Genomic DNA, 24389 nt, shown 5'->3' with positions numbered 1-24389 from the left:
CTGGGGCGGCTTATGTATTAATTTTTTGTTTATTTTTAGGTAACGCCAGCTTTGTAATGTCAACTACCCTCCAGGTTTGAAAGGCACCCAGTGACCAGCATTCTGGTGTAATTATTCATGACATTGGTGTGATTCCTCCTCCTTCCCAATAATACTGACAAGTTTAACAGAAATCTATTAAGTTAAAAAGAACAAAGATATATATTACATTTGCTAATTGCAAATAACCTCTTTTAGCTGCAATTTTTCCCATTGGGATTAAAAAGTGCACCAGTTTAACGTGTCTGTACATTAAAAACAGTTTAAAACATTAAATATACAAACAGCAAGAGATTTTAAATATTTTGTATCAAATACTATAGGACAATATAATTTACATTTTTTTTAAACACAAAACATTACACCTGAAATATAACTTTAGATATTACAGAATATAAAAATACATACTTTTTGTCTAAAAAATGTCTTTGCAGGTTCTGGCACAACGTAATACTTTAAAGGCACACCGTATTTTGGCAGTCTATATTTGCAATTAACTGTGCAACAATAATAAAAATGACCTGTAATTAACCTTTTAGAACTACAAGGCCAGATGGTCTCCTTTCTTTTTGGAATAGCCCTTTTAATCAGGTAAAAACTTAAGTTGAACCGTTTAGGTGTTTTGCAACTCATTTCTGCCACGGCCTGAGCTCTCCAACCCCAATCCAGGAAAGCAAGAACAGGCTTAACTAAGGTTGTGAAAAGCCACATCAAATGCAACGGGATCAGTCGCACTTTCACAATCTTTGCTGTCTCAGGGTCAGAACGCTCAACACCAGGCAAAACTGAGCTCTACGTGCAAGTTGGGAGCCAAGTTCTGTCCTGCCCTATGTTTGCGCCAAAACTAGTAAGAGTAGCGCAGGTTAAAAAGTCAGGGCAGAACTTGGAAACAGAAGTTCAATAATATTAATTGCTCTGATTTCAACTACACCAATGTAAAAGTCATAATGACTCTACTGAAGCCGGTGGAGACATATGAAGTAAAACTGCTGTAAGACTGAATCAGGAGAACTATGTAATTTTGCCCTTCTGTGCATTTGTGCGTCTCCCACTGGAATCAGCATGGGGTAAAAATGTGTCTTTAGAGATATATGGATTATACAGATGCGATTGGGTCACAAACTATTTTCAGTTCTGCCTTCAAGTTGTTTCTGGACTGCTAAAAACCCAAACGATTTTCAGCACACTAAAGAAAGATTCAGTCTAAATCCCTTACTTTAAATGCCCCAAAATAAGTTGCTTCTTGTGAAGAATCCAGTAGCAATGGGTTTGATACCTGGATACTTATCATTTCACCAGATTTTAATTTAAAAAACCCTCCCACATTTACAGAATAAAAATGAAATTCTGAATTCCCTGACCAGTATTTGGTGCTTCCTCCCTTCATCAGCACATCAGAGCGCCTTATTTTAAGGTTTGTCTTTATCATATATACCATCAGCTGAAGCCCTCTTTTAGTCAGGTTTCCTGAAGTTTCATGATGTCTAAAACAAATGTTGGCATAAAGGTAGTAAAATCCATCTTGATTAACAATTAGTTTTCCATCATTAAATGTCATATTTGACAAGTTTGCCTGGCCTTTGTCATGATGCCAGGACGTGAGGTTCACTTTGCGAGTTCCTGAAGAGGGGAGAAAAAAAAAAAGATATTTATAAACATTTATCAAACCCCAACATTTAGAAAGCAATCTCTGGGTTTTTAGAATCAATAGCAACTATATATATATATGCGCTAAAGTGAATATTAGACAGTTATGATAAAAATTCATAAGAAATTTCCTTTTTTCATCCTGTGTGGCTGTATTTGGTTTGCTATTTATAACCACCCTCCCACCAGAACATCTGCTGGACCACAGTACAAAACACCTGCTTGGCGAATAATTTGATTATGCTAAGCAACGATGCAACAAGCTCTGTATTAGAAATTGTGTTCCACCTAGAACTTTATTCAAGAACCAAATACTTGAGAGGAATTTGAAATGAAAAATTACTAATGAAAAAACAGCAAATCTTGTTATCAGTCTTTAATCAGCGAGTGTTTGCAAGGAATAACTAAACAAAATCTGAAAACAAGTTAAACTGGTAATTGTCTAAAGAGAAAGCTTATGAAACCTTCCCATATTTTATGTTGTTGTGACTGTAGTGGTACACAAAGGTAAACATATTTTCATTTGAGAACAACAAAAACAATGGGGGAAAGTCAGTACAGTTGTGCATCTTTAGTACTGCACAATAAGTTGCCTAGACTTTAGATAGCACTTCAATTATTCATCACATAACAAACCTTTTTATGCAAAAACAATGTTTAGACTTAACCCAGTACTTGAACCAGAATAAGGCTCCACAATCTGGGTTAGTCACATCCTAGATATCTAGGATAGTGGCCCATAGCACAATCCTAATTCTTTGATAATTGTACAAATACTTATAGCTGGGCAATTATAGCTATTTAGAACGTAAACTCAGATTCTTTGCCTAATATCTAGAGGAAGATCTTGGAAAAAAGAGCTTTAGAAATACAGATGTGATTGTGGATGCATTGGTCTCCCCCCCTTTCTCTTCTTCTCTTGTTTTTATTTATGTATCTTAAGTTTCAAACTGGAAACAATGAGCTGACATTCCATGCTTACAGGAGAACAGTCCCCTTCAAGTTGTCTTAAGCTGGAGATCCACAAATTAGGAAAGAAAATTAGGATAATATTATCTCTATCTCTCCATATAACATCATGCATGTTGGAATCAAAATATATGTATAAGTTACTAAGTCTGACTACCAAAAAGACAGATTAGTATAATTAACATATGTAAACAAGCATTATTGAACTCCTAGCAGGTAAGCCTTTTCAGCTCTGCCTGCATGATGTTGGCCTGGTAAACAGGAAGCTGTCCCTTATCTGTTAAGGTGACTGAATGCTCTGTGAAGAGAGCAAAAAGAAGCTGAGAGACCGGAAATGTTTCAATTAGTTTTTCAGCTCAGCACTATCACAGAAAGCTAACCACTTAGACAGGTACAAATGTTCCCCAGGAACTCTGGCCCAAAAGGCACCTCCCGGGTGCTATCATCAAGTAGACACATTGTATCATCAATTAGAGGTTTCAAGCTGGTCAAATCTCAGATGTCGTTTCATGTAGATCCTGGACATTAGAAAAAGGTTCTTCATTGAGAGGGTGGTCAGTCACTGGAACAGGCTCCCCAGGGAAGTGGTCACGGCACCAAGCCTTGTCAGAGTTCAAGGAGTGTGGACAATGCTCTTAGCCATGTGGTCTAGATTTAGGTAGTCCTGCGAGGAGCAGGGAGTTGGACTCGATAATCCTTATAGGTCCCTTCCAACTCAAGATATTTTATGATTCTACTATTGAAGCTGTGCTATGTGATTACCTGGCAGGAGCTCAAATAGGCACTGAGAGAGAACATTTGAGTCTTCCTTCCAAACCTGGGCACATTTGACACTTCAGTTTGGTTGTGGTAGCACGGTGTGAAGCAGCAGCCTGCAACACCAGCCTAAATAGCATTGCCACTACAGCACGTGTATTATGTAGAGGTTTATCACAGTATTTTCTGTTGAGGACCATACCCTGCAGCACACATGCCATAGCCCCTTCCCCCTCCCCATCTTCACCACCATCCCAGTATAGCATCCACCTCATCTCACAGCCTCTGCCTGCAAAAAACAGAGGAATAAGCAACAGTGGGAGGAGAAGATCCAGCCAAGGCCCATGGGCATGCCCACACAGAGGAAACAGCACTGTCCTGAGAAAGCCACACAGGCCCTGACCCTTCCTGATATGCACAAGCCACTAACACTCTACCATTTATTCAGGGTAATACACAGGGCAGAATGCAACACAAGATGCGAGTTGGCCAACTTGTCCTCCTAACAATCATCAATGACATCATTGTCCTCCATCAGCAATTTTCAGCACGCAAGACTAACTCCATCTGCTCCCTCTGAGGCACCCACAGCAGTGGGTCCACACAGGCACCAGAAGACCTTACACCTCAGGCTGACAGTGCACCTAAAGGCCTGCTTGGAATATTCAGTACCTTATTCTCCCAACACCAAACCAAAACAATCCATTACCACCAAAATTTCCATGGCATATGGCAGGGCCCAGTGCCCTCTCCTCCAAGCATGTATCGAGGCATGCCCCAGAACCACCAGTGCTCACAAGCGTGCTGGGAAAAAGCCCCAGGTATATTTAATTAGTTAAAAAGGTGCCTCCTGGATTTGTTTGTGCAGAAAGACATGAGGGGAAGTAGGGACAGGGGAATTTGAGAGCTATGAGTCTTCCCTAACTGCCAAGGGCAAGCAACTTCTGCATGTGGGAGGAATACTTTAATAGTAGTCCAGAACAAAAAGCTTCTGGCACTCTTCCACAAAGACTTGAGCAAAGCACAGGCTGTCAAAGGCAGATCATAAATAGTTGCTCCCCTACGGCTCCAGTACAGCCAGGTAGAAATTATTCAAGCAAAATCATACAGAGAAGCCGTCTTCTCTGCAATGCCTCAAAAAAACCTTCTGAAAACCATCAATTAATTGAAAGTGACACAAAGATGTTCAGTCTCTTAGCCTGGAATTATTCACCTACAAGAGATGCTGAGATGGGGGTACCAGAGTACACCTCTGAAGCACTGGGGATAGCTGAGGAAGTTGTAGAACTTCTTGTGCACAGTGTTAAGTCTTTGGCTGGCATGCCAGCTGGTGACTGACTGGTGGCACCCTGGGTAGTTGCTAGGCAGATTTTACTTACCTGGCAAGTAAACTTTCTAGTTGCCAGTCTTATCGAGTGGCAATTTTGAAAAAAAATCTTAGTGAGAATGCATGAGTCTCTGCTAAAGAAGGGGGAAGAGAGAAAATAGGTACCACAGCTGTTTGTAACTGAGATGCTGACACGGGCTCTGGGTGAAGTCTGGTCACACTGCTTTAGTGTTGAGGGGAATACGCATCATTCATGCATGATCAGGTGGAGGGACAGGCCAAGAGATGATGGAAGGTGACCATATCTGTTTCGAGCAGGGGATTAGCCTAGATAACTTCTGGAAGTCCCTTCCAACCTAAATTATAATGCTATGATTGTATTAACTGAAGCAGATGAGCATTTTGCCAGAGCTTCAGAAGAGGCAGCACAGCACAAAGATGCATTGGTAGGAGTTATGCCATTCAACCTTTAATGGAAGGCTCTCAGTACTTCTGGTGGTAATACACCCAAATTTGGAGACACCAAAACAGTCAGTACCTCAAAACACAGGCATATGAGAAAACTGGAGCATACAAGTGCCCAATCAGCTATCCATATACCAGAAACTCTGAAATATAACCCAAGCCATGGGATAGTCAGAAATGCTGCAATATGGTATCTTCTGTGACAAAATTTACTATGGAGCCATGAAAAAAAAAACAGCACAAGGTAAGTCAGGTTGACAGAGAAGGAAGAGGTCAGAGAGATAATGAGCAAGATAACCTTCCAGACTTGGTAAAAAGCATTAACAAAGAAGTGAAGATAATACACAGTTCTACTGGTAACTGAAGACAAATCAAAACAATGTCTTGGATATTTGTGAGCATGAACTAAGACAAATAGAAATGAGTTTCTATAAAATTAATGAGTAAGAAGGAAGATCATGGGAGGGAACAGAGGAGAAAGTAGCTCTGCGTTGATAATTTGTTTGCATTCTAGTAGCTTTCAGGTATAAATAAAGCCTGAGGGAAGGACCAAAGCACTGTTTGCTCTGAAGAACTGTTTTGGAGGCAAAGGGCAGCTAAGCTGAACCTGTAGCTGTACATAGCTCAAAATACTACAGCCCTTCCTTAGACAGCTAAAGATATCAATTCACATCCCAAATGATATATTTAACATTTACATTTATTTCTGTTTGTGATTTTCTCCTTTAAACTGTGACTAATTTCTGTAATCAATTTATAAACCAAAATTCACTGTTTTAATTTAAAACCTAGGAAGCATTTATAGTGAGCTCTGTTAAAAAGCAACCAGCAAGCATCCAGCTTTAACCTAAGGCAGCAAACCTAAAAAATACACACAGCAAGCCAAACCACTACAGCTTCTGCAGCCAAATGATGGGTGGGGACACCAAGATCTGGGAAGGGTTATTTTCCCCCCTCCCTCACACTCCCCCCAGCTGCAAAAGTCCATTTGAGGCTTGATATTATCGTGAACCAGGTAAAACAAAAAATGTTCCCTCACAGACACTGCCCAGTGCCCCTTCATGAAGGGTGTTCAGTGGCAAACTACTTAAAATAAAATCCTGTTTGACAGCGATGAAGATTGATTTTTTTTTTCCCTGACATTGTTTATTTTGAGTCATAGTGATGACAGTAGAAAACCTTAAAATACTAAGGACAGATCTGTCCAGACTCAAGGATGGCATAAAACTATTTAGAAGGATTTCAGACATGTAGGATAAGGAATCAGGGGAATAAAATAGAAATTGCTATTTGCAGTCAGAGGAAACAGGATGGGAGAGAAAAACTCCTGGTGACCCTCAGGCAATTTCTTCATCCTTTACGCCTGTCATTAACCTCTATGCCACCCAGCCAACTGGGCACTGCCTCATACCAGTGAGCATGATATTAAAGTGCCTCACAGCCAGTAGGTTCAGCGTTCCAGCTATCCATAAGGATGCAGCCCCTCACTGCTGCAATGCCCACAAGGACCACAGAAGCTGTACTCTCAATTAACATCCTGGCACTGCTCTTCCAGCAGCAGCAGAAGCCGTATCTGCCAGATCAGGAGGAAGTATGTCCAGCTCATCACATTGGTAAGGGGCTGATCTGCTCCAAGAAGAAACAAAGCAGCTTGTCACAGGCACTGTATTTCTGAGAATTTCTGCAGCCTGTGCTATTAAAAAAAAAAAAAGTGAAGAGAGCAAGCAAGAGCAACGCCTCCCTTGCCATTACCCACAGATGTGCTACTGCACTCCCTAGAAGGTTAATGCAGTGATGCACAACAGTAAAAATTATCAGCTACTAGCCCTGATAAAAACACAGTTTACAGCAACATCCAGGTAGACAGCAAATAAATTCCCCACAGAAAAAGGTGGATTTCATAAAGTGTGACACTGACACACTCCACTTCTGTAGATATAAGCGATCTGTCTCTATGATTAACAAATTAATTGAATCCTTCCAAAGACAAAATGCTAAGACAAGTTTACTGGTACTGCATCTTCTACTATTGACCTATGTCAACAGACAAAATCTGACTGAAATAGAAGCTTGTCAGGAGGCATTTGAGCTAATAAGAAAGCTTGTAGAAGTTTTGATTGCTATCTGACAAACTGCTTAAGCTCTCTGCTTATAAACCTCTGGATCTTGGCAATACCAATGCACTTGAAGAGAGAAAGTATCCTATCCCTCCAGGCAAGACGCTAACCCCTTGTGTACAGAAGTGCTTTGTCTTTAAATAGAGCAAGAGCAAGGTATTATTACTATGCAGGCTGCTGAAATCTCAGATTTCAAGCCTCAACACAGCGTTCCCCTTTGGTTTGGTTATATAAAACAGAAAAGCAATGCATGTAGCTTAATTAACAAGGAGCTCAGCACTGCAGAATGTATACATCTTCAGAGAAAGACGACAGTAGTGATCAATGCCCCCTCCTATCTTGAGATCCCCTGTCCGATAGCTTCAGAATAAACGCTGGTTTACTTCTACCACACCAATGATGATTGCTGTGTTGAGAACAGAGAAAAATCTCAACAGACAGTGCCTCAGGGCAAAAAAGGAAACAGTACTAAGATATTTTAAGATTGTAGGGATGAATCTTTTCCTCTGGAGAGTGTTCCAAGACAGACTCGTGTCTTGTTCCCTCACACTGTACTAGCAAGGATATTCCCAAAGCCATCCAAAGATACCTGTGGGTAGACAATAAGAGCTATGGCAAGATAAAAGAATTCCATCTTCTTACCATAGGAGCAGATAAAAGCCACAGGAACATTTTATTTTCCCCCCTGCTCAATAGCTCAGAAACATACTGCATCCAAGTCAACACACTGACCAGAAACCTTGTTGCTCAGAGTACAATGCTATGATCTTTGATTGTCCTGCTAATAGACTAGATGGATGCAAACAGACCTCTGTGAAGCTCTCGCATGTCTGAATGTCACAAAGGCCCTGGGAGTCTTGATGTGAAAAAGTGTATACCAGCCCTACAACATAATAATGAATGGAATATGACAAAACCTTTTCAACGTGCCCTTTGCTGAAGGAAACATTTGCTGTAAATTCAACCTTATGCTACAAGAGTGCAACGTACCCACAGAGGGCAAGGAACTAGCACACAAGTTATAATAATGACACTGGGACTGCAATTCTAGGTTTTCAACACCTCAAAATGAAAGATGCGCTTCCTTTATGGAAAGTTCTGACACTGATGGGCACCTGACACACATATTTATTGTGTATTCATAGAAGATTCTCAGCTTCTACATTCACCCTGAAGACAAATGCCGTATCACCCAGTACAGACACGATTACACTTCAGTAGACAAAAGGAGTGTTGCTGTGAAGGGCTGAATAGGTAGACATAAGACATTCTTGAATTTTACAACATATTTCATCTGAGAACAGAACATAAAAATCTTAGACTCGATGGAAGGGAAACATCTTCCAACGTGCAAGATCTGCGTTCTGGCCAATCTTTAGGCTGGGATATCCTTGTATGCATGTGTGTATGTATGCATACAACTGTGTGTACGTATACTGATTGCTTACGTCCAGTGTGAGTGAAGAACTCCCGATTGGCCCTACCAGCCTAAGAAAATAAACTTCAGAGGAGAGCATTCAATGTATATCTTCATTCCTCACCTGAAGACAGCATAAAGAGGCAGGCCAAGCCCTTAGACCTTGGTCATGAAAACTGGTCATTTGAAATTGAGGCCATTCAGCACATAACAGACTGATGTAAGATACCGGAGACAAAGACGAGCTATCCTCCTGTTAACATTACCGCTGCTGCCTCTGAAATCCTTTAATGCATCCAATTTATTCTCATTATCAAACGCCATTTCTGAAACCCAGTCTGTTGCTAATATTGCTGAACTATTTTCATATACTTCACTGTTTAATCATTTATTGGAAGTATTCACTTAAAACTGAACTTACCAGATGGAATATTCTTATCATCAATAATGAGATGGGCAAAAGGCTGCTTCTCGGGTTTGTTTCTCCTGTACAGATCCATTCCTAATGCCTCCATTGCAGCTAGAGATAAAAGAATTGCATTACCTCAGAAAGACAAGCTTAGTAGAACTAAAATATTTCTTATTCATAAACTAGTACCTACCTTTTTCTGGTCTTGGTGGTGCTCTTCCCATGACACGCTGGACTTCCTAAAATAAGAAAGAGCCATTGCTTTGATGTTGTCTCGGTTTTGTAATACTGTGTTTTGCAGGTAGTTTGCACAATTGCAACACTCTGTGTATATGGGGGGGTTGTTCTGCCTACAGTATATTCAGATGTCCAAGATACATATTCTCATATTTACATGATGTATAATATGAACACACAGCTTAGCTGCCACAATAAAATTACTTCCTCTGTCCAATACATCTGATAAAGGTGATGATGTTTATGATCACTACGCTCTTTATTGAAGTAGTGGTGACAGGACATTTACAAACTTTTCCTGCTTATTGCACTTGGAATATTTCTCTAAGTATGATGGAACAATGACTGCTAAGAATGCATCACATAGAACAATGGAGTTTATGAACGGATTTAATTACTTGGGGTCAAAAGTTGACAAAAGAGGCAGTTCTACATAGGGACTAGTATCACACTAACAACAAAGGAAAGCTAAACTCTGAATTCCATTTGTGATAAGGTAAATGAAAACCTCCACCCCTCCCACTTGACCACTAAGAGGGAAGGTTGCAAGACTACAAAGCTTTATAATCAAGGCTCACTTCTAACAAGGTATGCAGGAACTAGAGGATTAAGCATTTTCCACATCCATACTGGGCCAAAGGGACTGGGTGCCAGAGTTTGGAAGTATACATTCTTCAAAACTGCAGATGAATTTTAACATCAATGAAACCCATGTTACCAAAAACCAAGAACAGCCCAAGTAACGGACATCAGGCACCGCAAAAAGCCTTGCTTTTCTTGAGACAACATACAGACAACAGTTTTCAAAAACCTAAGCAGCCTGTTCTTGTAACAAGTCTCAACTGAGTCTTAGTAATATTAGGTTCAATCCTCAGTTTTGTTCCCTGTTCCCCCATAACTCTCTTCATCTGTTTTCTAAAAAACAGGGGTAATATTCTACTTGCTATTCAGAATACCTCATACCATGGAGCCATCAAGAAGATATTTAGTAAAAGGAAACATTTTGCTGAATATAGCAAATCATATCTCATCTTTGAAACATGAGTGGTCCATTGATTTGTCTTTATGCCACACATATTGCTGTTCGTCTGATTCAATACCATGTATATGCAATACACCTCAGATTTGGCCAGATCAGCAATGTTCCACTGTGCTCTCAATCACTGTGGTGTTTTAGAATTTTAAATCCTGCTCTGAAAACACCTAAAGTCCTACTTTTATGTAATTTTGCAGCCACAGTGAAATCTCTAACGCCTTAGCCGGTGTATTTATTACTCTCACTTTCCCCTTTCAGTAGGTGTTTAAATGTTAAACCAAAACGAAAAGCCACAGCAGTATGGAAGTCGTTGTATGACTATCAAAGCATAATACTTCAGCAGAGATATGCTGATTTTGTAGATAAGAATCATTAAGTTGCTTTCTGCTGTAGAGATGAGAAGAAAAGCAGAATTGCAACTTCAAACAAAGCAAAGCTCATGTCCACCTCCCCCATTTACATTCACTTCCCCTCTCTGATCTTCCTACTTCAGTGTCAGTTCTAGGAGCATGAAAACGAAGCTCAATTCTAGGAGCTGCACACCAGCATCAGCCTCTAGCCACACTTGAGCTCTTTAATTTCATCAGAAGTCAGAAGTAAAAAAAAATCAAGTACTAGATAACCGAAAAGTGGCAAAAACTTCTGAAGAGAACAGAACATAAGGTAAAAGAGACTGGGAGATGGACCACTCTCAGAGACTACTGTACCACACCTACTCCCAACCCTTTCCCTAGGAAAGGGAGACTCCTTTGTTTTCTTGCTTTCTTAATGGAAACATCTCAGATGTGGAGTCTGATTTCATCTCCTTTCCTTCCGGGGGAATGTGACAACATATTTGCCTGGAGAGCCTTCTGGGCAGATCCGAAAAGAGCTATGCACGTTTTAATCTCCTATTATCTAATCTGGTACTAAAAATCCTGTGGTTGGTAACTGCACAGCCCTTGAAGTCCCTGAACCGGCCACTTGCTATCCTCCTTTTAACCTACATTTTTCTGAGGAGTGTAGAGTTCTGCTTCTGCACATTTCCAAGGATGCTCTAGCTTGAGCAGCTGGGTACCTCACCTCCTGAGATCTAGTAGCCTGACTCAGCTCATCATCCATGCAGAAAGGCTGTGGTCCTCATGAAATGCAGTCTCAGCTACTTTCTTTCAAACTGTTGGTGGTGCTGTTCATCTGCAACATCACCACCTGGTAAGCAGCACAGCTACCCAGGAAGACTTGGGTCCACAACTCTCCTCGCCCTGATGGTCTTAAGCCTTCTTTCCTGTTTCCTAGGAGCATCTCCCTGACAGAAACACTCTCCTGTACTCCTCTTGAAGCTATGCTACTGTGCAATTAGGAAGACAAGCATCATTACAACAAAAGGGAGATTGTAAGCCCAACACCAACACACTGAAAAGAGCTGGAGATTGGCTCACGTTCATCGACTCTTCTGTGTGCTTGTCATTGGATTAGAAGTGGCTAGCCTGTGGCCAGAAAACAGAAATCCTCCATCAGCTGAGTTCTCCAAACACTGGACTAGTGTCAAGTTCTTTACTTGATTCTAACCAGCCCTACAGAATTTTGACATTCCTTTCTGTTCTGTTGCCCAGGTTTCCAAAAGGAAGCTGAAATACATGAACTAGTCCCTAGAAAACAGAGACAGAGCTGTGGGTTTCCTCCTGAAGAATATGTAGTTTAACGTTTCTCTGCACTTTCTACTTCATGTTTCTACAGTTCTAAGGTGCTGATACACAACCTACCTTAGAAAAGCATTTTAGCACGTACTTACTTCTGACCCTGAAGGACTCAAAGTCCACATTTTTCAGTGGATGTCTGAAGATATCCAGATGTCTAAAGACAGATGCCAAGTGGGTTTATAAAAATCCCCTGGTATCCTTACTGCAAGGAATTAAGTGCTAGGATTTTCCAAAGCTTTAAAGTATCAACTGCATTCTTTAGCACCTGAATGTCTTTAAGCATCTCATACTTAATCACAATGTACACTACCATTAAGAGAGTAGAAACAGCTCAACAGAACCTGTCACTACGACACTGCTATAATGGCATAAGAACTGCTGACAAAATATTACCACTGACTTCTCTTACAACTTCCACCCACAGAGCCATGTGTGCTGCCAAGCTGTTGAGTTATTTTTAGAAAAAGTGTACACAAAAATCACACCACTCTGTTAGTCTTATGATAAGCTGCACTTGTATACCTCTGCATCGTTTGCTCACTGCCCACCAAGTCAACTCTGCTGGCCTGCTTCCCACATTCCAACCCCCTTCATACAGTCCCCGTTTAAACACCAGACAAGCAGCCAGTCACAAAAATGAAAAATGTGTCTTCCTTCATGGAAAAAATTTAAAAGGCCATCGGGAAGCTGCAAATGTTCATGTTTTAAAAGCTAAAATCCTGCTTTAACTGCCTGGAAAGTTGGGAACTGCTCTTTACTCATGTACAACAGGCTGCAGGTTTTAACCATTAGCATCTCAGCATCTTCAAAACAAAAACAACTCTTGCTCTTCAAGTTATGTCCAATGTTGAGAATGCAGAGACAAGGCTGCATTTGAACATGTGGCATTTGTGAATGTTTTTTTCCTCTCTTTTGGCTTTTACAATATCTCGGTATCTACTCTGAGCAGCTTTAAGTAGCCTTTTGAGACCAATCAGAAGACAGCCCCTCTGGACATTCAGGTATTGCTGCAGCTGTGAGCTTAAAGCTCCTTTATGCAGTTGTTTCTTCTACTACCTGAGTGCTTTAAGTCCAGCTAATACCAGGAAGAAGTATCTCATTATCTTGCCGGAAATTCAGCAATTTGAAGACAGCTAATAAGGAACGGAGTGAAATAGAAAGTACATGAACCAATACTCATCAGAAGATAGCTTAGAGATCAGCATTACAACTTCTATCCAAATGAGTAGTCTATTGCCTGAAGGAAAAAAAAAAAAGGCACGTAAGGTTGTAGGATGGAAACTCAAATTTTAACAACTTACAGCAATCACTCGTGAAACCTTGACTTTGTCCATAACTATGTGCACTTTAAATGCCTGCTAAGTATATAGATCTCTTTATAAGTACTGCCCTGGAAGTCTAGCAAAGTACTCTGTTGCATGTGGGAGACTAGTTTACGCCTGAACTCCCCAGGCTGCTAGAAGCTGGGAGTATTGCCAAGAAAAATTACTTATGAATTGACCCAAGGTATGTTTGCAGTCCTTTCTACTTCAGACTCATAACAGACTTCATAAGAACTGTGGTTAGTGCATCTGGACTGCCAAAAGGTTTTTAGGGTTACATGCAAAAAAAAATTAAGCAAACACACAGGGTAGGAAAGTGTATCATTTTTCTCCTTGAAAGTTTATATGCAATATTGAAAATGTGCTTTCTACTGAGAAAGCTGCTTCCTAAGTAGTATTTTTATCCTGGAATATGTTAAGGAATTCACCATTAGATTTTGATTAAAAGAAAATTTTTAATTATTATTTTTTCAGGAGACAAATGTTGCTAGACCCGACCTTGCAGCCCTACTACACTGGTTTCATAAGACCACTTTCATTTTCAACAGCAGTCCCTGCTTTAGATTTAAGCACTAGGTCTACAGGTGTGCGAAGAAAACATGAGAACCAGGGCAGTAAGGTAAAAGCTGTAACCAGACTATAAACCTGAGCAAAAGCAAGTTGTCTATTTTCATTTCCTGAACAGCTTGAATTGCAAAAGACAAAATATTGAAAAAAAATCACAAAATTTAAACGGTATTTTAAAGTGTTCCATTTCAGTTACTTAACATGCAGCCAATTCAAATAAGGATATTGGTCCTTAAAACACACACAGGTAAGATTCTCCTTCAGGAAAGTGAAGAAAGCATGGATGATAGGAAACCTATTTCAAGTTACATTAGCTATATTCCCACACATAAAGGACTAGCACAACTGGAAGTAAGATTCAGCTGCATCCCTGCCCTTCATTGTAGCAGAGCCAATGAAAGGCAGAGCTTACAGAACATGACAAAGTATAATTTTGCCTTAACGCTGTTTCTTTCATTTCTCTGATATACCAAATAGATGCAAATGTAGGCCCAGGCAAGCATTTTCCTATTGTTCTCTGTGTAATCAATATATGCTGACAAAGCATCTAGAATACTGACCCAGCTGCTTGACATATTCTGTTGCATTCAAAGGAAATTCAGAGTCTGATTACTTTGGCAAGTTACATTTTATTGTTTTCAAACTAATGGTCACCAGCCAAAAAAAGTTATCCCTACTCACTACTTATCTTGGCCACGGACATTGCAGCATTTAACCTCCATCCAGAATGGCAGGATATGCAGCCTCAACTAAAGCCAATGCCTTTGTTGAGTAATCAGCAGCGAAATGACCAGAATACAGGACTTCCCATTCACTTACTGTAACAAGCTCCTTACTCTGTCATGGGAGCTGCATGAACAAGCAGTCTAGTACCAGCACAAAGAACATAGAAGGTGTAGTGTGAGACAGTCTATAAAATGCTGGAAGATAGAACTAATCCTACAGGCTTGACTTTTTTTTTCCTTAAGCTTTTCAAGGATGTGGATAGCAAATGGGACAAGACATGAACTCCTAGGTTTCTTAAAGTTTTGTTCACTAAAAGATCTGTCACTCAAGGTACTCCATTAAAAGCAAGCATTAGCAGAATTAAAGTACCATGTAATTAACTCAAGTACCATTCACTCTGTAAAGCGTACATGAGTTCAGCTCAAATCTAATGTAGTATCCTTCATGAAAAACTGACAATGTTATGCAGATGTGAAGAAGTAGTAACAGACCTGGTAAGCCAGGAAAACTAAATACCAGAGCAGACATTCAGCTTTTAAATAGCCCATAATTAGCACTAAACACTATCATGAACATGCAAAGAGATCAAAGGCAGTAACTGCAGCAAGAGGTGATTGTGACAAATATCCAGCTTGCCTAGGCTTCTTCATCAGGGCCTACTTCTTTAGCTGACTACTTTTGTTATTTGTGTTTCGGAAAAAGCTGTCATTTTCAACTGCTGGGCAAAGACTTCCTGGTTATAGTGCTACGGCAAAGTAGCTCTTCTGTCAGTGTGGGAAGAGTCTGTACAGAACAGAGAACTGGCAAAGTGAGCTAAAAAAGAAAAAGGAGATACTATCCCTCATTTTGGGTTGCAGAAAGAGTAAGAAACAAGAGAAAACATTATCTCCTCTGTCTTTCAGGTAATATTTTGCTTGTTGATGATGTTGACTTGGGAGAATCTTGTCAGAAACAGAGTTAGGATGATTGCTTTGAAAAAAACATGGAACTGCCCTTTCTTATGAATATCCAAAGTGTTGGCAAACCTATACAAATATCAGGATAAATGACTACCTTTCAGCCCCATCCATGTCAGAATGGCCAGTCAACTAACTGCAATCATAGTTTTCTCAGTGCAACTTCAAGTCTTCCTTTCTTAAAAAAAAAAAAAAATAGTGCTTAAATTGTTTAACCACTACCAGGTTCATGAGCAAACAGAATATGATCTTGGATACAGCTTCAGGTATTATTTGAACACCACAAAATACCTTCTAGAACTTACCTCCGAATACAGATATTGGAAAAATCATTGTAAGTTCAACAGGAGCACAAAATAAAGGAATACACAGTCTGTCTGCCACTTACCTTCTGCACAGCTCTTTGGAGACCCTGTTTCATGCTTCTACATGATTCTGGCATTAACTTTACTTCTTGATTTTCAAAGGATGTGTCATGCAAATCTGTATTTTCTTGATGTCCAAAAAGTGTTCTGACACAATGTGCGTGTTCTTTTGAAATCCTGGTAGGGTCCATCTGAAACAAAAATATAAGCACAATCAGAGTTTTAAGTGTCTGTCCAAGAAACATTAAGAGCATTTAAGTCAGGGAGAATATTCAACCACCTAGGAGTCTGGCACCTAGCTAAGTTTATTACCTAAATTCTCATTGTAAACAATTAAGAGAGAAAAAGTTTCCCACATGGAGGTTTATTTCATCCAACAAGCATGAGAGACAGAATGAATTATCTTCTGGAGCTGCCTCATTCATTAGCTTAGACTGGATATCTGACTTTCAAAAGTTAAAGATAAATCCCACTCTTACACTAAAATCAATAATTCTGAATTCCATTTTTTGACCACTCAGCACAAAATTGCTATTATTTTAGCAGGCAACATACACAGCCATCCTATCCTAAAAACTATAGTTTGCAAGATGACACACAAATGCCAAGTAGAGGAACTTGGGGAAAGTATGTACAACATCTAGCACATCATTTTCAACAGGAGAAACAGAAAAACAGAAGCCAGTTATCACTGAGAGTATTTTGTGGGCGAGAGATATTACTGCCTGGAACAGTCACCAAGTAAGACAGCACAAATTCAGAAAGACCAAAAGATAAGACTGTACCACAAAACAACTCTGCCTCAATGGGACAAAGACTGGTAAATCTAGAATATCTGCAAGACATTTTTAGCAATCAGTCTTTGTGATTCAATCAAACATGCTTTCAAACTGTAAGTTTAGAATAGTCCTGAATTCTATCAGTTAGATAAATTGGAAGGATATTCCAAGGATTAGCATTGTGCCTTGGCAGAGTTTAATTGCATAAACATTATTTAAACCATTTCACCCTCTGTCCCCACACTCCATATACTTTTCACTCAAGAGATATTAACCACTATGCTTAAGAGATGGCCTAAGACTCTCAGCAACTGTTCTCAACTACTATTTATTCCTCTTTTACTTCAGACTTGATGAAGGGTGTGTGGACTCAAAACCTTGTCTGAGTTCTCTGTCTGTATCAGCTGGTCTAATAAAGAACATTCAGTTCTATCTTTCTGCATAAGGTGGAAGGAACAGTTTTATCTGAGAATTACAAAAGGTAATACGTTATTTGTAATCATGATGAGGGAATGTCAAAACATTATGACCAGTTAAGTTTCCTTTAACATAGCACTGAACAAAAGGAAGTTTTGCAGAATACAAAACACGCAGAGTGAATCAAATATGTTATAGCATTTGTTCTCATGAACATAAATTTGGCTCCCTAACCCCCCAAAAAAGAACCGTGTTAACTTAAAAGCATAAGGTTAGAACTACAGAGGTAAATATAAGTCTACACCAGCCAGGCAGCCATCCAACAGGCACACACTGCAGAGAAACATTTGTTGCACAGATGGTAACAACAAATGCTGCCTCCTCCATCACCATCCTTCTGCTGAAGTCTCCAGATGAGAGCTGTTTGCCTGAGCCATTCACACCAACATCAGCCCCTGTAACCTGGTTTAGCTGTGTCAGTTATGCCCAGAGATTTGGAACAAAATAGGTGAAAAAGGGTTCACCTGAAGATCAAAAGACGCCACGGCTTTGAGCAGAGGGGTCAAGATGAGTTACAGAATGGCTTAGAGGCAATAACATCTTCCTGAGGTGGCCTGACACAGCTGAATCCAAAAGAAGGTCTGTGTATGAATTAAGCACTAAAAACTACACTAATGACTTCTGAAGTCAGCTACTGCAATGCAGCCCCATTAACTGTTTAAACTGATCTAAACCAGCACGTCTGTGCTCTCACCTTCTTCACCACAAAATTTCATTCCTGGTTTTCAATCTCCTCTTCTAAATCAAAAACCTGTAATGATTTTTCTGAAAGATTAGCACCCTGACACCAACTCATTTCAGGCATCAGACAAGCATCAGAGCCAGTACAGGGACAGGCATAGGAATGAAAGAGCAGGAAAGCAGCACTAGCTTTAACAACTGTAAAACTGCATGCTAAAAGCGTCTCTCCCAGTATGTTCCACCAGTATCCAAAACTCAGAAAATCAAGTGTAAACTGAAAGGAAAAAAATGAAGGGCAAAATGTTTCCCAACAGCTGCTAAAAGTCAGAATGACCTGTCTTGGAAGGTACTTCTGAATGTCTCTAGTCCACCCCCTGCTTGAAGTAGGGCCAACTTGTAACTTAGCTTAGGTTCATCAAGGCCTTGTCTAGACAAGCTTTGTGGAACTTCCATTGATGGAGACTTTCAACCTCTCTGGGCAAACTGTTATACAATTTGATCGCTTTTATTGTTTAAAAACACTGGGTTTGATGTTCAGCTACAATTCTTGCTGCAATTTATGACAGTGCCTCTTGTTTTTGCTGGGCACTTCTGAAAAGCCTGGGTCCATCTTTAGGTGATTAGCTTCCCTCACCTTAGTCTGTTCTTCAGGTTCAAAGAATCCAGTTCTCCGTTTCTGACATACTACGGTCCCTACCTATCATAGCGGACTTCTGCTGGACTCTCTCCAGTTTGCTGATATGTCTTTGGTACTGAGGGACCCAAACTAGGACTCATTATTCCACATATAGCCTCTTACGTTGGGATTTTTAGAGACCTGGGGGAATTAGGATCCGAAACAGGACCTGGATGTCTCTTCCCCCCTCCACACGTACCACGGGATAGAGGATAGAAAGCCACAGCAAATAACTTCCAGTAGATACTAATTTTTATCAGTAATTCGACTAGTGAGAGACTATTACCCAAGTTTTGGATTTATTTAAACACATCTTCTGAAAAGTATACAAGAAAACTAGGCTTCACAACACAAAGACCATGACATTTGTAAAGGTCTGAGTGTCCAGCATGACAAATCATGCATAGCGTAGACTTACAGCTATCACCCATCAGCAATCAGTCAAATGTGTCGCACAAACACTGCTAGAACAGCAGCAGCAGACTGTACAGAGCACTTACTCGGATTACAATTATCTGCTCAAGGCTTAAAACAGAAAACCAACATCTCTGCACCCGCAGTTAAAAGATTGAAGATTTAATGGAAACACTGTAACTGATAACTTCAGCAGCTTAAAGCTGTGCAGCCCATCCTGACAAACTGCAAGTCTCTAGAGATTTCGTGTTTGATAAGGTGAAGCTCTGATCTTGGGACTAGCTAACCTGCCCGATTGCCCTTACCCTTTTCAAAGAACACCTAGTCTTCACCGCATTTAACCATGGAAATTAGCTCACGTGTCTGAAAGAGCATTCTCAGAAATCACGCATCTAACATCTTTATAAAGAACACGTACTGAACTGCCATGGCTGTAAACAGGTATTACCGAGCACTGAGACCAAAACTGTGGGCAAGAAGGGATGCACAGAAAAACTTTCAAGTTTGAGTGTTTTGAGATGAACTTCAAAAGAGCCAGATGAAATACCAGAATGGTCGACAGTAATCAGCTTGCTAACTTGCAGAGCACAGAAGGTGAGCCTTTGAATAAACAGAGACCTTCAGCATGAAGTCCTAAATATTTAATACCTGGAAGAAACATCAAGGTGCAACCAAAAATATTGGTAAAAGCTTTATAACACATTAAGTAAGCTAAATACCCTAGAGGAATTAATCTATTTAAATAGAGGAATGTCTAGCTTATTTTTCCTATGTTACTGTTATGTATACATCCATCCTGTCCGACCTCAGGATCAAATGAAATCTTTTGGTGCCCCTTGATTTTCAGCATCTCTAATCATTCAGCTGCATCTCTGGATTCCTTTCACCTAAATTAGGGCAGCCAAAATGAACTCCAGCATTGTGGGTGAGAACAGATGAATTTACACAATTAAGAACCAGTCGTCTGGTATTAAAAAGATTCATTTTGATTTTAAAAGATACAATACATTCCAGCCAACTTTACCTGTTAAATGTTACCTCAAGTATGCAATGTTACAGTATCATATTCCGTATTTACTCCTTACAATAAATGTTTACCATTTATACTTGTACTTATTTTCAAACTTAAACCAACTTCCAGATTATCAAGTATCACTTTGCATTCCACAATCTTTCTTAACCATCAAGAAGGGCTTCTTCCAGGCTTCCAAAAAGTGCTAATGACACCCAGCAAGCTGTCTTCTGTTAGCCACTGCTCTAGCACCTTCTTTAGCACAAAACTTTATCTAAAGTCTGAAAGGTGATTTTTTAAAAACATACAAACAGAGTTCCACAGATGCACGAAATGACAATTCCAGATCCCCAGTTATCCAAGTGTGAATTCTTCAGTGTGGTACGATACTTAACATTTGTACCAACTTTTTTTTCTAGTGGGAAAAATGATTAAGCTTGGAGTTTCAGGTTAAACTATGGGAGTTAGACATCCAGCCCCCACATTTGGATTGAGCACTTCTAGCTTGTTTCACTGTCCTCCAGTTCAGTGTGTGTTAGATCAAATTCCTACTATATTAAGGAAATGGGCCAGAAAGAAAAGTTTAAAAACAAAGCTTTTGGAGACCGTACTTGAGCATTTACCACTGAAAGTTAAATAAAATACTTTGCTCTCTCACCTTGTGCTGTGCATGAGTCTGTATTATGTTGTGATCTCCAGCCGCTTCAAGTATCTAACTAAATTTTCATGGCATTTTCATTGACCATGAGCAAATATTCCTCAAGAGGTATAAGCAAAATAAACACTTAAGACCAATACATTTTGTTTGTGTTTAATTTCATGGATTCAGTATTGCACAAGATGGTCCACAAGATCATCTTAATGTTTTTACATTTCAGAACACTATTACCAGAATATTGGTAACATTCGGTTCTTAGCTTTGTCTTTCTTTTTAGATATACCAACTCATTGTCTCATTTGCATTGCACTGCACTATTTCTTGGCCACAAACATGTGTTTACCAGTGAAAATCTAGTGTCAGTCTTAGTTATCTGTCTTGTGAAATTCCAAATGCTCAAGCCACAAAATAAACAAAACTAAGGAAAAACCAAAACCCCAACTATTGTCTCAGCTCATATTGTGTCATGATCCAGCCCAAATTATTTTATGCAAATACAGATAAAATGTCTATGGTAAAACTGAGTCAGAGTTTACTCAGCCTCTTAGGTAGACTTTTATCTTTTGATGCACAGCTTCTGGTGTTAACTTCTCATTATTTTAACAAAATACATCATAATACTTAAGTTCTGTCATTATAGCACAAATTTAGATAGCTGAAGTTTGTACTGAAAAGTACAAATTGAGATCGCTTAATACAACTAAATTTCACAGCAATCTTTTCAAGGGAAAGAAGCCGGATCATATCCCATATAAATAAAACAATCTGCAAGACAGTTAAACAAAACTTCTGCAGGACCTACTACATTTCTCCATCTATCTTATGTCACAATAAGAAATTGGTGAACAAATATAGATTACCATATCTTATTATTGTGAATTATGTACTTACTTCAAAAGTATACTTATTATTCTATTTTTCAATGATGGCAAAGAAGACAGTTTCTCCATTAGAAATTTTTCAGGCAATGACTTCAGTCAAGTCCGCATCTAGCTACATTGTCTCTTTTAGATGTTTCAGAAGCTCAAGTTTACAAAGGACTTCATCCAACAGCATTACTCCAAATCTACCGGAACAAGAAACTGGCAAGAGAATTAAGCTGCCAAATGCAGAATTACACCCGGACTATGTAATTTTTTAAATCAAGGAACCAGAAGAAAAATAGTCATTATGGTAAGAAAGCTCTTTTTTACCCTTTGTTAGGCATGTGTGAGGCACTGACATGAACCTACTAGAAAGAGTCCTTAATAAGGGGGGGTATAAAGAGAATGGAAAAACAGGGTTTTCAAAAAGTATACTTTGATTAATTGTTTTGATTGCAATGACTCTCTAGCCTACTAATCAATGTATAGCTGTGCGTTTCTAGGAGCTATGTTTTGACAAAGATGACTTTTCAAGTTCATGCAGATCTGGAGTGAAAAACATTTCTATGCCACAAGCTGAAGTAGGCATTAATTTATTTCACTGTCAAGCAAACAAGTCACTTTAAGCTACTTATAATGAGTCCCAGAAATTAAATGTCACTCTTGTGAGGCATACAGGATATGATTAACTAAGTACTGTATTGCTGTTCCATTTTATTTTTGTAAAAATGGCAAACACAAAGCCATTGTTGGTAAGAAAATATGAATTGGTCTGCATAATAAATTATCAGCAGTGTTACTGTACATTTGATAGTCATTCATCTAACTAAGTGGGTATACATTTGTGCAACATCTGGTTTTGGAGTGCACTGTGTTAAGAAATCCAGTCTGCTACATCAAGACCAAGTGCATCTACCTAGAAAGTAAACCGAAAGAAACAGGTTTCCACTCCCCACTGACTTCAAATGAAAAGTACGCACAACAGAAGTACCACTTCCATGAAGGCAGAGAGACCCGTATTAGCAGAACTAATTACCGTCCCACGAAAAAGCCAAGCAATATGCTAACACCTCACCCCGAGAAGCAACCAGCTGGCAGCCCCCCACTTCCTCTGAGAGGGCTCAGCCACACGGGGGTAAGCGACACAGCAGAGAGTGAATCCAGCCAGCCAGCCCAGCCGTTTCCAAGAAGCGGGCTCCTCTTCTCTCCGAAAGCCTAACCGCTCCTCACCTCATCTCCCCCCTGTGCTCCTTTCTGCCCACACCGCTGCCTCTTCTGAAGCATCCCTCCCGGCAGGCTTGCAGCCTGATGGGCGAGGGATGGTTCTGTCTCAGAAACAAGCTCCTGATCTACAAAGTGGGCACCTCCGGCCGATGCCTGCTAACATGCAGACCCCATTCTGCAGGGCTCCCGCGCAGCCTGAAGGACCAACGGTCCCATGGGGTGCTGTGTGGTGGGGTGGGTTTCCCCCCCTCCCACCCTTAAAGGCATTTCTCTCCCTGGTGAAACATTTGTGGCAGCCAAAGACCTCAGCTGTGTCCATCCGCTCTCTGGTGAATACCTGAGAGCTGATCATTAAAAAAAACCAAACCCCCGTAAGGCTTCAGGTGAAGGATGATGAGGCTGCTTCCCGAGTCGGGGACCCCTCATGCGCAACCTTGCTGAGACACCCTCCACACGTACCGTTAGGCCACAGCTCTGCCTAAAACACCTCAGGCTGAGCAGCTCCAGCGACCAGGGGAGCGCGGTGCAGGCCGGGCAAGGTGCCGGCAGCCCCTCAGCCCGACACCCTCCTCCCCCTCCCAATACTGGGCCAACTTCACAGCCAGGAAAAAAAAAAAAAAAAATAAAGTTGTTTTCTGCCCTTTTTGTTATCAATCTCCTCAATCCCACCGACGCGAGGACCTTTCCCACCCCCTTTCCGAAAGGTGCGAGGCCGTCGCTCCCGCCCTGCCCGGCCGCTCCCTCACAGCGCGGCTGTCGGCGGCCAATGCGAAAGGCGGGAAAGGGCCGCGCCGACCCCCCGCCCTCGCCCTCACTCCGCCGCCGTCTCCGGGCGCCGGCAGAGCCGCCGCTTACCTGAGCTCGGAAGTAGAGGAAGAGGGCGACGCTGCAGACCACCTGCCCCAGCCCCAGGAGGACGAGGGCGGCGAGGAGGGAGCGGGAGGCGGGTGGCGGGTGCGGGTGGGCCGGCAGCGGCGGCGGCGGCGGTGGCGGCGGCGGCGGGGCGCTCTCGTGGGCGGCGCCGCTGCCCAGCTCCTCCGAGCCGCGCAAGTACTTGGTGTAGTCTCGGCTGGCGCGCCGCATGGCGCCGCGGGCAGCTCCGCTCCGCTCGGACGGCTCCACAAGCGGCTCCGCGGAGCTCCCCAACCTCGGCAAACAACCCCACCGCCCCGGGCCCGGGCACCTCTTATAAACTGGGCGGCCAATCAGCCCCAGGCGGCGGTGCCTCTGCTCCCCCCCCCTCCCCCTCCCCTTTACCGGCTCGCCGCCACACACAACACCGCCGCCCCCCCCTCGCCTCGCCTCGCCTCCCTTCCCCTCCCCTCCCCGAGCAGGGACCGGCCCCCGTCGCCCCGCGGCGGGAAGGTCGGGTTGGGCCGGGTCTGGCCCGCCCCGCTCCTGCCCCCGGAGCCCCGGCCTCCACCGTCGGGCCGGGCGCCCAGCGATCGCGGTGAGCTCCGCTTCTCCTTCTCCTCCTCCTCCTTCTCTTCCTCCTCCTCCTGCTCGGCGAGCGGAGCTCTTCGCCTCCCCTCCATCATAAGTGAACACAGTACAAGCAGCCCCGCCGCCGC

The 24389-nt window shown here is 41.4% G+C and overlaps 1 protein-coding gene across 1 annotated transcript; it reads right to left on the bottom strand.

Annotated features, from left to right (window-relative positions):
- Positions 1-1172: 1172 nt before the first annotated feature.
- Positions 1173-23901, bottom strand: TNFSF11 (TNF superfamily member 11; the record flags this gene model as incomplete). The annotated part of the gene is made up of 5 exons (XM_082484788.1): positions 1173-1659; positions 9159-9257; positions 9340-9385; positions 16058-16225; positions 23674-23901. The coding sequence occupies 5 exons, from the start codon at positions 23899-23901 to the stop codon at positions 1238-1240; spliced, it is 963 nt and encodes a 320-aa protein (XP_082340914.1). The 3' UTR covers positions 1173-1237.
- Between the last annotated feature and the right edge of the window lie 488 nt (positions 23902-24389).

Source organism: Vanellus vanellus (assembly GCF_965231255.1).
Source record: "Vanellus vanellus genome assembly, chromosome: 1".
NCBI classification, from domain to species: domain Eukaryota; kingdom Metazoa; phylum Chordata; class Aves; order Charadriiformes; family Charadriidae; genus Vanellus; species Vanellus vanellus.
Note: the sequence above shows the minus strand (reverse complement) of the source record. Positions and strands in the feature narration are given on the sequence as shown.